Raw genomic sequence first — 17,182 nt, forward strand, 5'->3', positions numbered from 1 at the left:
CTCTCAAATTTCACTTACATATGTCCTCATTTCTTGTTCTACAATGTCCCCAGAGGAAAATTACGTGAAAAATCTGTACAAACAGGGAGCTCCCAAGGGAAAATTTACTACAAGGCTATGGAGAAGATAATGCTGGTATTGTGGGTTACACTAGAATAACGCAGAGGGCTGGAGTTTATCAAGACACCTGTAGCCACTGTGGAGCCCACCCCAGGGTATCTGGTCAGCACAGCCACGGTGAGGCCGAACAACTGTATTGTAGCTACAGCAGAGAGGGTGCTGGTGTAGGTGGCCAAAGATAAGTGCAAAAACTTAGCAGTAAGTGGAAGAATAATAAACAATGCCAGAGGAATAGCTTGGTGGAAGAGCACTCAACTTGCCCAGTATGCAGGTCATGGGGTTCAGGGGCTAGTACTGCAAAACCAAGACAACACCACCATGATGATAAAAGCAAAGGAAAAGAGACAACACAAAGATTGGTGTCACCAAGATCAGACAGGGGGAAGACTCCTGACTACCAGAGATAGAAGCATCGGGGAAGGTAATTAACAACTAAGCAGCAGAATTAAGTAATTAAAGAAAAATACTTACAGTGTGGGTGTTGATGATTTCACCAATGGAAATGTAGATAACTGGTTTGGTGAGGGTTACTAAATCCGAATACTCATCCACATTGAATTTATCCTGAAGCTCTGGCACATCACAAGCAGTTTGGAAAAACCGTCTGAAAGCAAGCACAGGAGGCAGCCCCTCAAAAGTGACTTGTGCCAACAAGTGAGAGAGGATAGCCCACAAACCTCTCAGGAAATGAGTTCCGACAGAAGCCAGGAAGTGAGCCGATACTAAAGGAATCGTGGTATGCCTGCTACTTGACAGGCTGGGATACTGGCTCTAAAAACTTCTCCATTTATTTTTAACTGTACCCACAAGAACTGCTCAACTACAGTAAAACAGTTCTAGACACCTATGCTGCTTACCTCTCAGAGTGTTTTGAGGCATTCGATTTGAGCCTACACTTAATTTACAGGAAAACCACTCTTTCTCCAATTCTCTGATTACAAAGTAACAAGGACCTAATTCAGAGCCACTATTTTCCCATTAAGTGCTGTCTACTTCACCCATAAGGCCAGGCCTAGTGTTGTATATCCATAATACTAGTGCTTGGGGGCGCTGAGGCAGGAGAATCACTGTGAGTTTGAAGCCAGCCTGGGCTACACAGTGAGTTCACGGTCAGCCTGGACTACCTAGTGAGACCCTGTCTCAAACAAAACAAAACAAAACAAATAAAAAACCAGAAAAACAAACACATGGCCAGGATGTGGAGGGAAAGGGATTAAAAAAAAAAAATTAAGAAATGCTATGTACATATACTAACTCTCTATGGTGAACATAATCATTATCTATTATAAATATGTACCAATAAAATAATCTTTAAAAAATTTTCCAAAATACAAACATACACCATCTGTGGGAGCCCTGAGCACAACAAAGACATGTCCTACACCTTAGCTGTCCAAGGAAAGCTCAGGTGGTATTTAATCTCATCTTCCCTTCAGAAATAAAAATACACCTATAGCATCTTTCTCCTTACCTGAATTTCTGGTAAGACTGGGAAAGGTATTCATTAATGATGCTTAAATGGGCATTATCTCCCAGAAACATCTTGTTGGAAGCTGCGTGCTGCAGCATCTTTGCAATGGAGCCCAGATTGCGGCGCTGGTCTGTAGTCAGCTGGCCTCCTGCTGACAGGTCGATGATGTCAAAGGCATCGGGGGCAACAATGGCTGGGTTCATGTATCGGTAGTAGAGCAAGTTACCGATAATCTGGGAACAGATGAAGCAGAAGGACAGGTAGCAAAAAACCACACCACCAACTAAGCCACAAATGACTGCTAGCAAAGAAAATGCACTCCCTGTGAGGAAAAAATAAATAAAACACACACACATGCATACACATACACTTCCTCTTGAGGCATATGCCACAAAACTTTTATTGGATGCTGGGGGGATGGGGGAAGAACTGAAAACCACTACTAGTAATTAAAGAGCAGATTCAGAAAGTAAAAATGATAGCTTTAAAGTCTTATCCAATAATTTAGGGTATCTTGTTCACACGTCACTAAAACAAGGCCACAGTCATCCATGTGTACTCTATGTTCACATGAGGGCTTTTACTCTAAGAAGCTAATGAGAAGCTAATGAACGTAGCCAAAGTAAGCCCTGAAGCATGACCTTTTAACACAGGGCCATTTCCAACCCCCTTCTTCCTCATGGGCAGACTTCAAAGGCCAAGTTCATGCCTCTGAAATGAAACTCATTCCACACACATCTTTTCCACAGATGAATGCAAGGGCAGTCACAGCATTTCCCCTAGAGTTTCATCCAGAAAAAATAAAATTAATTCACCTGAACAGAAAGTCTAGAATCGAGGCCTCACTGTAGGAAAGCACAGGACTAGGAGAGAGAAGAAAAAAGCGTTCAGATTAAAAAAAAAAGAAGGAGTACAGCTGAGTAAGAAAAGAGTCATCAGCAGCAACAGCCTTAGCAGAAACTATTCCACTTGTTGCTATTCATGTGGCTACCAGCAGAGGGAGCAATTCTTCAGTGAAAAGAGGAATGAAAGATTTAACTCACCACAGGAAAAACTATATATTCCATCTTTCTCTACTTTTTTGATGTACATCATTGTGCTGTTCATATTGAATAGGAACTGTTTCACACTAAGCTATCATTTGCTATTTCCAATAGCTTTCAAATAAGCTCACAACCCATGATGAGCCAGGCCAGAACTTAAACATGGGCACTGACAGTGGTCAGGACTAGTCTGGGGCCATGCAAGGGGCAGGAATCTATGGTTTTCAGGTTCTTACCTTCAGCAGCTCATCCTCACCAGCATCGGGGAACTTCTCATGCAAAGAGTCCTTCAGCACCTTGGCAATGAAGCGCATCCCATAACTGAGGGATGGATAACACTTGGTGAGAGGGGCAGTAGGGGCCACTGCAGGACTCCACCTGGGTTGTGACAAGGGTTGCACTCACGGGATTTTGTCCACAGAGCTGATGATGGCAGAGAGGAACTTGTCTGTCACGGCCCTCATGTTCCTGATGGAGTTGTCCAGCCGAGTCTTCACTTCCTCATGAGCCAGAGCTTGCTCGGGGGTCACGTCATAGGGCAGTTTGCTGGGAAAGAGAAATTATACCAACTATGTTATATATGGACAGCTGGGGACAGGAAACAGACCTTTTGTAAATGGAAAGACAGTGAGGTCAGGCAACTTAAGCTCATATTCATGGAGCTAAAGGAGGTGAGGGTAGAATCCAAACTCAGGTTTCCAGTTATGAGCTGAGGGCCTGAATTATGTGCCAGGCACTATGACAAACAGCAATAGAAGATAAGCTTTCAATAAAAATAAACAGCTGGTTGTGGTTCATGTGCTATGGCTCACCACCACTGCTATAAGTGCTAGGGAAGGGTGGAGGGACAGCACAGTGGTAAAGCACTTGTTTCCCTCACATGCATGAGGCCCAAGTTGTAAGAAAGTGCTATGAAGAGTTGACCAGAAAAGCTTCAGGGCCCCAGGGAAGGAAGGAGCTACTACTCACACAGGAGAGAGTGAGGCAGGCTTCCAAAATGGAGCAACACCAACTCAGGAAAAAGGTACAGGAAGAGCCTCCCAGGAGGCAAAGTCAATAGCAAAGGAAGGGAACAGAGGAGGAGAAATGAGAACAGCAAAGTTACCAGGGACTAGGACTTGGAGGGCCCCGTGTATACTGGGCTTTCCAGAAGTTAAGAGGATCCCTGAAAGGTCAGGAGATGTGTGTTTTGATGAAGACCGTTTTGGTTCACTGCAAGGAGTGAAATGGAGGCAGAAGACGTGAGCCACAGCCTGAGCAAGAACACAGCAGGAGGACCAGGAGATCCTGCTGGTAATAAGGAGACTCAATGGCCAGCAGCCTTGGCAGCTCCATGGATAGCAGCGAAGGAGGAGACAGACACAGCAATATAAGCCAGAGGCACTGGTGAGATCACTCAAGGAGGGGGCATTCAGTCAGTCAGAAGAAAGTGCAAAAGGGTCACTAACCTAGAACACAGAGTCTAGGCCTCATTAGGAAGGAGGGAAGAACACAGGAAGCTCAAAGGCAAAATAAAATATAGGGATCAGGATCCTAGTACTTTAGCCTAGGTAGGCCAAACAATAATAGTTAAAGCTAGGCGCCATGCCATAGGCCTATAATCCAAGGTCTGAGGGAGGCTGAGGCAGGATTCCAAGTTCGAGGCCTGCCTGGCTCAAGTTGGTGAGACCCTGTCTCAAAATAATAAAAAGTGTTGCAGATATAATACAGGGGGCAAATTGCCCCTGGGTTTGAACCTCAGTACCACCCAAAAACAAAACAAAATAAAACCAAACCAAACAAACAAATACCCCCCCGCCACAAAAAACTGTAGTAGTGATTTACCTTGGATTATATTATCCAAGTGAGCCTTAAACCCTAACCAAGTAGCATAATGAGAGGCAAACGGAGATTTGTACACCTAAAAGAGGATGTACAATGTACCCAGAGAGGCAGCGGCTACAGCCACTCAGCCACAAGAGCCACCAGAAGCTGGAAGCAGCATAGAACAGCTTTTGCGGCACAGTCCCAGGGAGCTCAGCCCTGCAGGTGCCTGGGCTTCAACCCAGCGATGATGAAATTTCTGACTTCTTGTTGCTAGAGCTGAGAGGATAAATTTTTGTTGCTCTGAGCCAGTGACTGTGGTGATTTGTTACAGCAGCCCTAAGAAACTAAATAGATGGAAACACAACCCTATTCATCATAGTGTGGCAAAAATCAACAAAAACATTCTGTGAGAAATAAGCTATCTGGACTTCTCAACAAGGAATAGTGTACATTTTATGACCTTTTTTTTTTTTTTGAGTCAGGGTCTCACTATGTAGTTGAGACTGACCTGAACTCACTATGTAGCCCAGGCTGGTCTCGAACTGACAGCAATCCTCCTGCCTCAGTCTCCCAAGTACTGGGGTTACAGGTATGCGCCACCACGCCCAGCCTCATTTTATTATTTTTAAACTATATGCTACTGGTACATTTTTTATATCAGTAAAATGTGTAATAACCTCATGCATATATAATATTTTTAAAAAGTAGTGGAGTGGGGTGGACTGGAGATGTAGCTCAGTGGCACATTGCTCGCCTACCAAGCACAAGGTCCTGAGCTCTGTACTTAAAAAAAATAGAAGAAAGAAAAACTGGTGATGAGCAAAGGGAATGAGAGCACTAACTTGTGGATATAGTCAGAGAAAAGCATATTCAACTTTGTAAGATTTTAGAGATGAGCTTATCTCGAGTAGTAACAAGGTCTCAGCCTGTTGTGTTGGGCAGCTGAAACATGGGAGCAAAACTCCAGGATAGTGATGCTCACATGCAGGACCCCATCACACCTCAATGGCTTGTATCAAAAAGTATTAGAATTAATTTTTATTTTATGAATACCAGATTCTTAAGGATATCCACAAAGAAGAAAATCCTGAAGTGGCCACTGGAATTTTATTTGAAAATGACTGACACAGCCAGAGATGCACACCTAGCACTTTCAAGGCTGAAGCAGGAGAACTGTCGCAAGTTCAAGGGCAGCCTGAACTATAGACTCTGTCTCAAAAAACAAAAACAGGGACTGGGGATTTAACTCAGTGCTTCCACCACCTGCCTAGCAAGTGCAAGGTCCTGAGTTCAATCCCTAGTACCAAAAAACAAAAACCAGAAAGCGACTAAACTCATGGACCATTATAGGAAATAACTTCGTGACCTTGAGCCAGCACCCATGGGGCTGTTATCTAGGAACCTGGGTGCAGGCAGAAGATCCCAGACAACCCTGAGAGTGTCACTGTATAGTGGAGTACCCAGCCTACTTGAGGCACTGGGTTCAATCCCCAGAACTACAGAAAGAGAAAAGAGAGGAAGGAAGGAGAGAAAGAAAAGAAAGAATAAATAAAGAAAAATTTCACAAATATACTTCATCACACTTAGTAGCGATCTGAGTCCTGGTGACAAGTTCTACTGAGTTAAACCAGATGTTAATGACTCCCAGCAAGGGACAAGCCTTTCCACACCTTGCTGCATGATTCAAGGTACATGGGAGGTAGAGTAATGCAGAGCAGGGTTATTCAGAGTGTGGCCTAATGCTGGTCTACACACCGGCAGATGACAACAAGATGGGCCCAGGAAGGTAAACCAATGTAGTGCTTCCTTCACCAAGAAAGTCTTGCTATGAGAAAAATGTCAGCCGAAATGAATAGTGACTACATTAGTGACCGATGCACTCGATTTTGCTACTGCTGTGCAAATCACTTTGAATAGCCATGGTGCAGAAAGCTACTCCTAGGTTCCAGGGAGCTTCACTAGTGATCTAAGCCCACTCTACAAGGAAAACCCACCAGACAAGTGACTGCTCCCTCCTCTGGGTCTTTACCCAAGCTGATTAAAGTCAGAAACACTTTGTTTCTCTGGGTTTGGCCTTCCCAGCATTACCCATGCTCAAAGGACTCACTTTTGCCTTAAATATGTTAATGTTGGTGGCCGAACTACAGCCCTGGCATAGTAATTCCATGTAGAAGAGATTTGTTAACCTAATCCAAATATTTCAGGGCAGTTCCCCATTCACCCCATAGCATTTTCTCTTTCCTCTAATGAAATACAGCAGTCTCAGCCTCCACAGACCACCCCATTCAGCCGCATGTTCATTTGCAAGTCTGAGACCATCACCCTTGGGCTATCAGGCAGGAACACTAAGCACCCAGCCCAGGGCAAGGCTGGTCCCATCTTGCTGTTTGGAACTCAGCCACATGAAATCTGACCTCTTCTGAAAGCTTTCCCTAAATACCCTATCTACTCCAGATGCCACTTGCACTATAGTACTGCACATAAAGCTTCTCACAACTTCCCTTGATTTGTCATTATTTTTATGTGCCCATTTGCTTTCTTTCTTTCTTTTTGGAGACAGAGTCTTATGCAGTTCAGGCTCACTTTAAACTATGTAGCCCAGGCTGGTCTCAAAGTTGCAGTGGTCCTCCTGCCTCAGCTTCCCAAGGGCTGGGACTACAGGCATGTACCACTACCAAGTCCAGTGTCTCTTTGCTGCCTCTCTTACTCAATAATTTATGAAGAGATGACAGGAAGCATATCTGTTCCATTCATTACTATATGTTTTACTGTATCTGTATCTAACAACGGTGCCTATCATGTATTAAGTACTAAGTATTTGTTAAAATAAGTGAATTTATTACCAGCTCAACGATTTTTAAGTTTTCTAAGGAAAAAGTATCGAGGAATTATTTTATAAATCAAGGTAACTATTTAAATATATAGCAAGCAAGAAAATAAAACCACCCAGAAGAAAAAGTGTTAAACAGTTTTCTTACCTGGCCTCTCCTGTCTGAGACTCCATCTGATTAACCCAAGCTTTGTAAATATCCACAGGGTCAGTTTTGATGTTGAGAGATTTGTCATCCATAATCTCTTTCACAACAGGGGCCAGGATCTGTCTCAGGGCATTCTGGCCCCGGGCACCTCGATTGAAACTCACAACCATCTTGATGACTGTTGGATTGCCTGTCACGATCTCTTGAATCTGATCTACCTTTGACCTATAAAATATCAGATATAATTTCAATTTACACGCATCTCAGAATCTATGAACTTAAAACCCTTCCTACCTAAAGACCTTATCTCTTGAAAACAGAGACTTTCTCTGGAAATAGCTCCTCACACTCAAAGGGCCTTCCTGCAGCTGCCCATGTGATTATGAGAGTCATGATTAGGTTCTCTCTCCTCCAAGAGGGACCTTCACATTTGGATCAGATTTCTTGAAATTGTATCTTTGTAAACTATTTCTAAAATTAATTTAGCAAATCTCTTATTCTCCCCTCTCTCCAGAAGCAGCAACACTTCATGTTATAATTTTAAAAGTAAAAGTTTCTTTAAAATAAGTATTTCTCAAAAATTAACTGAGCTAAAACAAAGGTATAGAGCTGGGTGTGATGGCTCACACCTGCAATATCAACACTTTGGGAGGCTGAAGCAGAAAAACTGCAAGTCTGGGCAACTTAGTAAGACCCTGTCCTCAAAGTTAAAAGAAAAGGGGTGGGTGGGATGGGAATGTGGGGGTGTAAATCAGTATGAAAGTCCTGGGTTTAACCCCCAATATCCAGTACAGCTTTAAAAAAAAAGAGGGGGGCAGCAGGAGAGTCTGAATAGTAAATTGTGAAGGTCTGTGGCAGTGGGAAGACCCTGCTCTGCAGCAGTCTGCGTACTTGATCTCCTCCTGCAGCGCTGTCTTAAAGAGCCTCAGAAGCAGGTACTCCTCCCGCTGGTTGGAGGCATAGTTGTAGAGCGTGAAGATCACAGAGTCCATGAACTTGGTGGACTTGTTCTGGGGCATCTGAAAAATCAGCTTGGCCAGATAGGTGGGATTGGTCTGAAATAAAACCAAGGGATAAGTGATTTCTAGGTAATAAAAGGCTGGCAAAAAATATTCATGTTTTTTAAACTTGAAAGATTAGAACATTAGAAGTGAAGAAACTTAAGACAGCCCTTCACATATCCCTCTGTGCAAATCAAAAATACTTCTGGGTATTTATGGGAAAAGTTCCCTTGTGAAGAAGCAAACTGACTAAATTTGACAGCACCACACCCAGGAGCCATTTACCTGCAACAGATAAAACAGGTGCTGGTAAGCTTCCAGTTTCTCTCTCTTCTCCTTGCTCAAGGCCTTGAGGCCCCCTTTCTGTTTGTTTATCATCATCATATCAGATAGCTGTTCCTTGTTTTTTTTGGTAAGCTTTTTACTGTGGGAAACCACATCCTATAAACAAAAAGACAACACAAGGATCAAAAAGTGTTTAAAGAGGAAGGTGGGTGCTATGGAAGGGCCTTCTAGCACTTGCACACTTGCATGAAGGTCTGCTGTGCTGGCAGATCCTGAGTCAAAGTTTCACAAGCACTAAAGCCTACTTTGTCCTGTTTTCAGCTATCAATCACCTTAAGCTCTACTTCCACCTTCCCATAACCACTTTGAGCTATGGGTTTCTCCACATGGGTTCTGGGGAAAGCCATGGAATGAGGAATCTATCTTTATAACATGTCTCATACTTGGGAGGATGAAGCAGGGGGATCATCTGAGCCTAGGTGTTTGAGGCCAGACCAGGCAATACACTCCATCTTTTAAAAAAGTCTCAAATACAGTAAAAGACTCATATATTTAGATATTAATTGCACATTTACTGGTTAATACTAGGGGACAAATCCAGGATGTTCACACTGACCTACATCTCCAGCCCTTTTTTCTTTTATTTTGAGACAGGGTCTTGCTAAGTAGTGAAATTGTCCAGGCTAGGCTTGAACTTATGATCTTCCTTAATGCTGGGATTATAGGCAAGCACCACCACACCTGGCCTGCACTGTTCTCTATAACAAAAACTTGGAAAACAACCTAAGCATCAAATGGTATGGGAAGAAAACAAAGTAAATCATGGCATATTTTTAAATGAAGGATTATGCTATTATTAAAACTACCACATGAAAAGAATCTTCTATTATTAAAAGCAAACTATAAAATGTAGGGTGGTAGAATGAGGGGAAAATTATATTCTTTTCTAAAATTTTGTCTAGTAAACTGTTTCATTTCTTATAGAAATTTTAAAAAATGGCATTAGCTAAAAGTCAGTCTCCACCCACCCCATGAGCCAGGAGAGGAGGCAGAGCCAGGTGTTGAGGGAGAGGAAGGGGAAGGGTGGGAGACAATACAGAGACACAGATGGGCAGTAGGAGCCATAAAGCAGGCCAAGAGCCCCAAAGCCTCCCTCCTAGTCACTGGTGCACACCTGCAGTGTGATTTTATTTTTCACCAGCAGTCCGATTTTGATATCCATGAGGTTCAGGTCATTCTCCAACTGCTGGTTGGAACGAATGAGGGTGATGACCTCTTCCCGCATCTTCATGAGGTCAAGCTCCTCCTGGAAGTCCTGGTCACTCTGGTCCAGCAGGTGGACAAACTTGCGGACCACAAGCATAGGTGGATCCTCAGCATTGACTGACAGAAAAAAAGAGTGTGGCTCAGACAGGATAGAGATACCTGAATGAGAAGACTGATCCTGGGAAGGAAGTGCCAACATCGTCCTTAGAAAGCAGCTGCCATCACACAGAAGAGACTTGTTTTTGAGATATGTGTGACACCAGCAAGTACAGCCCCCTCAGTAATGTTACTGCTACATTATGACAAAGGCAAAGAGGGCAACACGCCGCGGAGCAGAGGGGTGAAAACCACAAGTGACACCTCTCCCCCGAGGCTTGCCTTAGGACACCTAATGAGATCTGAGGAGGGAGCATAGCATTGCTTCAGTTCGACACCACTGAGGCAGTTACTCACTTAGAGTCTTGTAGTCATCACGAGCTTTGTTTGCCCGAATAAAAGCCTGGATTTTGATAATGTCATTTATCTAAGGAACAAAAAAAAGAGATTCCTTTGCCCACTTGTCCATCTCTATAAAGCAGACCCAATCCCACGGGCCCACATTCCCAGCAGTATTTACATGGTCTCGGAAATACTGCAGGCGATCTCTGTAGCGCTTCCTAGCTTGATGCATCCTTGCCAGGGACTGAATCTGTAGAAAAGGGCCTGGAACTTAGGAGAGTCCTTCATTGCAACCCATCACGTGACACCCACATGGAGAAAGCCTGCTTGGGCACCATACCTTCACAACTTCATCTTTATGGGCGCGTAGGTAAGTTAACCGGTCTTGATATGACTTCTTCTGTTTGTATCCTCTCCATTGTGACTACAGCCATCAAACATTACAGATGACATTATTCACCAAGAATCAGTGAAAGTTTAAAAAATCACATATGGTGTATAATTGAGTAAAATTTCATGGTAAGCTTTAAAAAAGACCTTGTGGGCAGCACTGGCAGAATGAGGAACAGGCCGCAACTTCCCCCAGGAGGACACACCGGTTCAATTCTACTTCACATCTGCACAGCATTCACCTTCTTGGGTGAATATACAGGTTCACCCTTGTTTGACTCCTTACAACAAGTCAGGTGAGGAGGGTAACCACGAGACTGAGTTACCACTGCTGGCAGCAGTACGGCCTAATTCAGATCTCTCTGTGACATTGGCCTATGCTGCCATAGAAGCAAACCCACAGCTGCTTCTCTTGAAGTTCAAATCCTACCCAAAGGCACAGAGTTAGGAGACAAGAAGCACATAAGAACTGCTACTGGGCCACCAACCACCATTAAATGCCAGGAAGCACACTAATTATGATGACAGCAAAGAGAAAGTGTTTGTCGAGAGATGAGAGGAGTCAGAAGCTGAGGAACACACAGATCCAGTCTTGAGAGTCGACAATTTATTAGGCCTGCTCTAGATGCCCGTCTGCTACATGGGAAATACCTGAATGCAGGTGATGGCAGGGATCTGTTTCTTCAGGAAGTTCATCCGGGAGCGGAATTCCTGTCGAACCAGATATCCACGGCAGCAAGCCTGCAGCTTGGTAATCAAGCCTTCATTGGCCAACCAGAGCTGTTCCCGGTTATAAGCCGCTGTCACCCCAGAGATGGAACTCTGAAAAGGCATTTGGTCATATTCAAGACAATCACCAGTAAGAAGGAACCCAAACTTTAACCAAACATTAATCACCAAGTGCACACAACCTGATCCTAGAGCTTCAGCTACATTTTTCAGGGCCTCCTTTACCCATGTTCTAGCCCCACTGATTCTGTAGGCACTGAGCTGGCACAGCTGGGGCAGGGGGGCACTGTTGGCAAGAAAAGAGTGACAGGTGCAATCACAGGGTGGGAAACCAAGCACCAGACAGCCCCTGGAATGGTGAGGTACAGGACATCTCCTCGTCTTCCACAAGCTGCAGATGGTCTTGAAAAGCAGCCCAGAGGGTCTGGACTATTGCTGTAAGGGGTTCCAGCAGACCATTAAAAAAAAAATAAGGTTCAGTTTTAGAAAAACAGTAGTTAGGAGAGTGCTTAAAAGACAGGGGAGAAGAGAGACCTGAAGATGTGGGTGATGTGGATGTAGCTGTTGCCAGCCAAACGAGAAGGTTCGAATGAGTCTGGCAGCAGAGGGCAGGGCTAGGAAGAGCACCTGGCTGTTAACTCAACACCTGCAAGATATACACTCAGGGTAACAGGACCTCAAGAAAGCCACACATGGTGAGCAGAGAGAATTCACTAAGAATTTGGGAGAGAGACATGGGGGCAGCATGCCTTCCGCTTTTCTTCCTCTTCCCTCTATTTCCTATTGGGCCTATTCACTGTACAGAGCTCCAATTTAACACTGTGTGCAACAAGGGACCTTGAGAAGGGAAGCCACATGCTAAGAATGACAGAGCACAAAGACAGGAAGATCCTGGGACACAACACCTTCTCTGGACCATCAGATTCCAGAATTACATTTATTTTATGTGAAAGGGAAAAACAAATCAAAAAACCTTATCTGCTACTTCAGCCTTTTTTCTCTCCACCTGTGTTTGAGCTGTGTGCTACCTTGCAGATGGAATGGCAAACCTGAGGGCGAGGACAAGACCTGTGAATCACAATCACAAGAGGGAGAGAGATCAGGGAGAGCACACAGAAAGAGTGAGGGGGAATCCTGTTACAATTCAAGCCGAGGCAGAAGAAAGGTAGCAGGAACAAGAGATTAAGAAGGGACAGTCAGAAGTAGGAAAACCTGAGAACTGTTCTGGAGATGACCAAGAATTGAGGGTTTAAGGAAGTACCTCACAGAGGTCAAATATCATTAGACCCACTAAATAAATCTGGCAATTAGAAGATTATTGCTCAATTCTAAAGTTTTACTAAAGTAAAAGCAGGGCAGGAAGCCACACTGCTATGAGAGTGGTAACAGAACGAGTTAATGAGGGTACCTAGCAAGAACAAAGAGTAGGAATGTGGGCAAGGCCAAAATACAGAGAATCCTCAAGGCTTTACATTTGTTTGGTCTTTAAAATAAAGAAGACATGATTAGGGAGGCGCCTACACAAAAAGGCCTCCAATCAGCAACCCAGACTTCACCTGTAACTGGTCAGGACCTTCAGTGTAACAAGAGCCCCAGGAGACTTGAGTATACATGAAACCCAGACAAGGACCAAGCTAAGTGACAGAGAAGCTAAGTGACAGAAGAATAACTGAAAGTATGAGAAGAGGCACATGAGGTGTCCAAGAAACTGGGAGATGACAGCATCAAGTCAAACAATGAACAATGAGCTTTGGAAAACATGTTTTTTTAAGGAGAGAAAGTGCTGGAGGATTTTGTAAAGATCCAGATGAGATTTTCAGGTGCAGAGGTGGGAAGAGTGTGAGGAGCTGCACTCACGGCCAGTGTGGGGTGGGAGTAGAAGGTTGGCATCATTACCTTGTTGTTTGTATGCAAAACACATGGAGGTTAGTAAGGTGCTCGAAGGTATCCTTGACGCCATGAGAGTCCCTCCACCAGACGCTGCCTGGGTTCCACAGCGCAGCACATGGTGGGCCTCCCTTTTCTGCTGCACTGAGTGCCAGTCACTATTCCTTAGATGGTTTGTTCAGTCGCTGGTGCCTTTGCTCACCCTGTCCCTTCTGTCCACATCAGTCCTTCCTCTCTTTCTCACCTGCTAGCATGCACACTGCCTGTGCCATCTTCCTCTGGAGCAGATTATATTCACCCTTACCAAACCTGTTACTATGTTGTGACCAGCGCCCACTTCTCTCTGCCTTGTGGTGTACTGAGCTCTGTACATGCAGTTTTCATGACCCTATGAAAGACTGAAAGACAGAGACTCCCTGGCTCCCTCCCCCTAGGTCTTTTATAAGTATATACTTTCTCTCTCACTTAAAGCTGCAAGTTAGATAGCTATCTTATTAGCCTAGGTCTTAGCTGCCCCCAAACCACTAAAACATTACTCTGAAATGGTTCATTATGGGTCATATTAGGGTAGGGCTTCTACCCGTGTGTCCTGCTCTTTAGCAGCATTAGCTCTAAAACACTTTCTCTTGGGCCCTTCTTATGTGAAGAAAGATGCCTTACCTGAATCTCTTCCCGAGAAAGCTGCATAGAATTCTGCACAAAATCTGGGGGTTCATCCCATCCTCCTCCTTGGGTCTCCAGATTGTGGTAATAATAATATCCACCTTTCACCCAGTGCTTCACCCACTTGCTGTTATTATCTCCTGGCAGAAAATAACAGGAAGATAAAAGGAACCCAGAGGCACACTCTTACATTTGTAATATTATAGGATATTCTAGGCAGAGTTAATCATCCATACAAATAGCATCTTCCAAACCTGCTCCTTGGATCTTTCAAAGTAAAGGGACACCCAGCGTCTCCAATAAATTATGGCTATAGAATATCTAAGTTACCTCATTCATATTGACAATATAAAAAATAAAATACTGATAAAGTCCAATTACAGAAATAACCATGACTAGGGAGGGGAGGAGGGGGTGAAGGGAGGGCAGGGCTAACGGGAAAAAATGAGAATCAAGACTTGTCATGTAGAGGTACAAGATCCCAACAATGAATGTAACTGTACTGTATCCCTAAAATGTACCAATAAACTCAATTAAAGCTAAAAAAACAAACAAACAAACAAAAAAAAAAAACCATGACTAGCTTTGTTCTTTGCAAAGTCTAATGTCTAGGGCCAGGGATTTAGTTCAGTGGCTCCGCCACCTGCCTCGTAAGCACAAGGGCCTGAGTTTGATCTTCAGTACCAAAAAAACCCCAAAAACCAAAAACCAAAAGACAAAAGCAAAAACACCAGAGTCTACAGAGTCTACTGTGTAAGACCTACATGCCAGAAAATTACTGTGATACAGAATTGCAACCACTCAGCATCTCCAACTAAGGAGAAAAAAGGCCACGAACTTGTCTCCTTTTTGCAGATAAACTACTTTTAACTGACTAAAGCCTTATATGATGAGGGCTCTAGCGCCTTATGAAGGGTTAACTGCCAAGTGTTGTGATCCTTTCCACATTCTCATAAAATTGACCTTGACAACACAGCTGTCTGCTGGGAGGAGGGAATAACTGAGAGAACACCTCCTTTAAAGTGAGCCTAAGTACTGCACCTGTACACTGAAACGCCTTTCCCTGAAGCTTGTCCCTTTCCACTACATCTGTCCCCTCACACACTCAAGGGCTTAGCTTCAGGGCACATACTTACATCTATTTTCCAATAACTCACCTACTCCCAGTTTTTTCTTCTTGGCTTCGGCAAGGTCATTCTGGTAAGTTTCACCACATTCAGGGATGACTCCATATAAGCCAACATCAGGAGAACGAAGGGCACTCAGGGTTTTACCAACATCACCACTTTCAACTGCCTCATTAATGGCAAAGATTCCTAAAGCAACTATTCCAGGAGAAAATTGTTATGGAACAGATTGGAAAGTATCTACATTTATACACTAGTTTGTCTAATTATACCTTCTGCCCACTGTTTCTAGCTTGGCCAAGCTGAATAGTGAAACATGGGGCACCTCACCCCTACCAGAACAGAGAACAAACACCCCATACGTACATCTCTGGGCTTCCTGGGTGTCTTTGTTGGACTGCCAGACTCCACCTTGGATTTCATCCAACCATAACACAGCTGACTCATCCTGGGTTTCCTACGTATCATTAAAAGTGAAGTATTAAAGTCATGAAACCAGGATCCACACGGTACGCATGCGATGAGATTAGTTATGGAGAAGAGGCTGTGAACATATGAGACACATGGACTGACTGAATGTAAGAAACTAGGTGTCAAAAAACTGGTATAAGCAAAGGACACATAAAGCTAAGTGAAATGGTTCAGTAAGTCAAGAGCAGTCAGAAGGGCAAGAGAACTAGATGAACCAGGAGGGGACAGAGAGACTCAGGGACTTTTATACCATGGGTAAGAGCATGCTGTATTGGATCCAGAAAGTCTCCTTGTACACCGAATTCAGAGGAAATTGGTATTCTCTATGACTACTCATGTTTTAAAGACTGCTACATCTTTAACCAGAAACTTTTAATGATCATATTTACAGTTAGGAGTCACTACAGACAATCTAAACATATCACCAGATTATAGTCTAAAACCAAAATGTTAAAACAGTTGCTGGGAACTCAAAAACATATTTTCATACAGAAATGATATAAGTGGTGACCAGTTTCCTCAGTATGGCCAACAAACGCCTCACCAGACCACGGTGCAATTGAGTTGACTATCAGAGACCCAGGTGATGTACAAGTGGCTTACTCCCCACCCCCGGTACTGGGTACTGAATTTAGGACCTTGTGCTTTTGAGGCAGGCGAGGTGCCACTGAGCTGAATCCCAGCCCTTACTCCCTTCTTCTTAAACATAGTTTAGACAAATTTTCCAAAGTACCTTATTTGTGAAAGACAACGGATCACCAGAAACATCTTGCTCTAATATTTTCCAATTTTCAAGAATCTGGCTATACTCCTCTGATCCAGAAAAGCAGTTTAATGATTAGCTTCAGGGAGTCATCACTGTTACTGATGGTCAGCACAGCAGGTACTCCCTGTCAACAACTCTCAGTATGGGAGCAGGAATGGAAACCCACTTGTAGATACCCACTCTGATTTCAGTGGACAAGCTGAGGTTATGTAAACCAACTGTCCCGAAGAGTAAGTGAGGGTCCTTTCTTTGTTACAATGCCTCTGAGTCTTTATAGAAGTAGCAACTCAGCAGACTAATGTGGTGGCCTTCTCTGGGAAAGGACAAGTACCTCGGGCATGAAAGTGGTCAGGCCGTAGAGAGTCATGCTTATGGTGATCTTGGCAGACCTAACACAATTAAGCTCGAGACATGAGCTCCACCAACTGAGACAAACAGTAACTCACAAAGCCATTTAGATTGCTTGACAGGAACATAATTTGCAAAGACATCAACGAGGCAGAATAAAGAATCTGGTTAATGACCATGATTGTATGGCCAGATGAGGCAGTGTCTGGGCTTCGGGGTTAAGGCGCAAAGTTTTACAGCTAAAGCCACAAAACCTTAGGGGAGTCTTTGCTTTCCTCCTGGCTTACTGGAGAGAACAACCCAACATTTCACTTGGCAGAGCAAAGCAGACATGATTCCTGCAGTTTACAAAGAGTGTCATAAAGAATAAAAGGGGGAAAAAAAGGGACAGCA

At 43.8% G+C, this 17,182-nt stretch overlaps 1 protein-coding gene across 1 annotated transcript in view; it reads right to left on the reverse strand.

Moving 5' to 3' along the window:
* Positions 1-17,182, reverse strand: part of Iqgap1 (IQ motif containing GTPase activating protein 1) — a 90,791-nt gene that overhangs the window by 16,711 nt on the left and 56,898 nt on the right. Inside the window, exons 16-30 of the mRNA XM_010621104.3 lie at positions 15,571-15,661; positions 15,235-15,402; positions 14,075-14,217; positions 11,450-11,620; positions 10,749-10,832; positions 10,587-10,658; positions 10,424-10,493; positions 9,879-10,087; positions 8,705-8,860; positions 8,310-8,473; positions 7,419-7,643; positions 3,040-3,180; positions 2,871-2,955; positions 1,592-1,824; positions 592-724 (exon numbers count right to left, since the gene is read on the reverse strand). Of these exons, the coding sequence (XP_010619406.1) occupies positions 592-724; positions 1,592-1,824; positions 2,871-2,955; positions 3,040-3,180; positions 7,419-7,643; positions 8,310-8,473; positions 8,705-8,860; positions 9,879-10,087; positions 10,424-10,493; positions 10,587-10,658; positions 10,749-10,832; positions 11,450-11,620; positions 14,075-14,217; positions 15,235-15,402; positions 15,571-15,661 (2,145 nt within the window). The remainder of the gene's footprint in view (positions 1-591; positions 725-1,591; positions 1,825-2,870; positions 2,956-3,039; positions 3,181-7,418; positions 7,644-8,309; positions 8,474-8,704; positions 8,861-9,878; positions 10,088-10,423; positions 10,494-10,586; positions 10,659-10,748; positions 10,833-11,449; positions 11,621-14,074; positions 14,218-15,234; positions 15,403-15,570; positions 15,662-17,182) is intronic.

The sequence above is a fragment of the Fukomys damarensis genome, unplaced genomic scaffold (genome assembly GCF_012274545.1).
Source record: "Fukomys damarensis isolate Sample0158 unplaced genomic scaffold, DMR_v1.0_HiC HiC_scaffold_7, whole genome shotgun sequence".
NCBI lineage: Eukaryota > Metazoa > Chordata > Mammalia > Rodentia > Bathyergidae > Fukomys > Fukomys damarensis.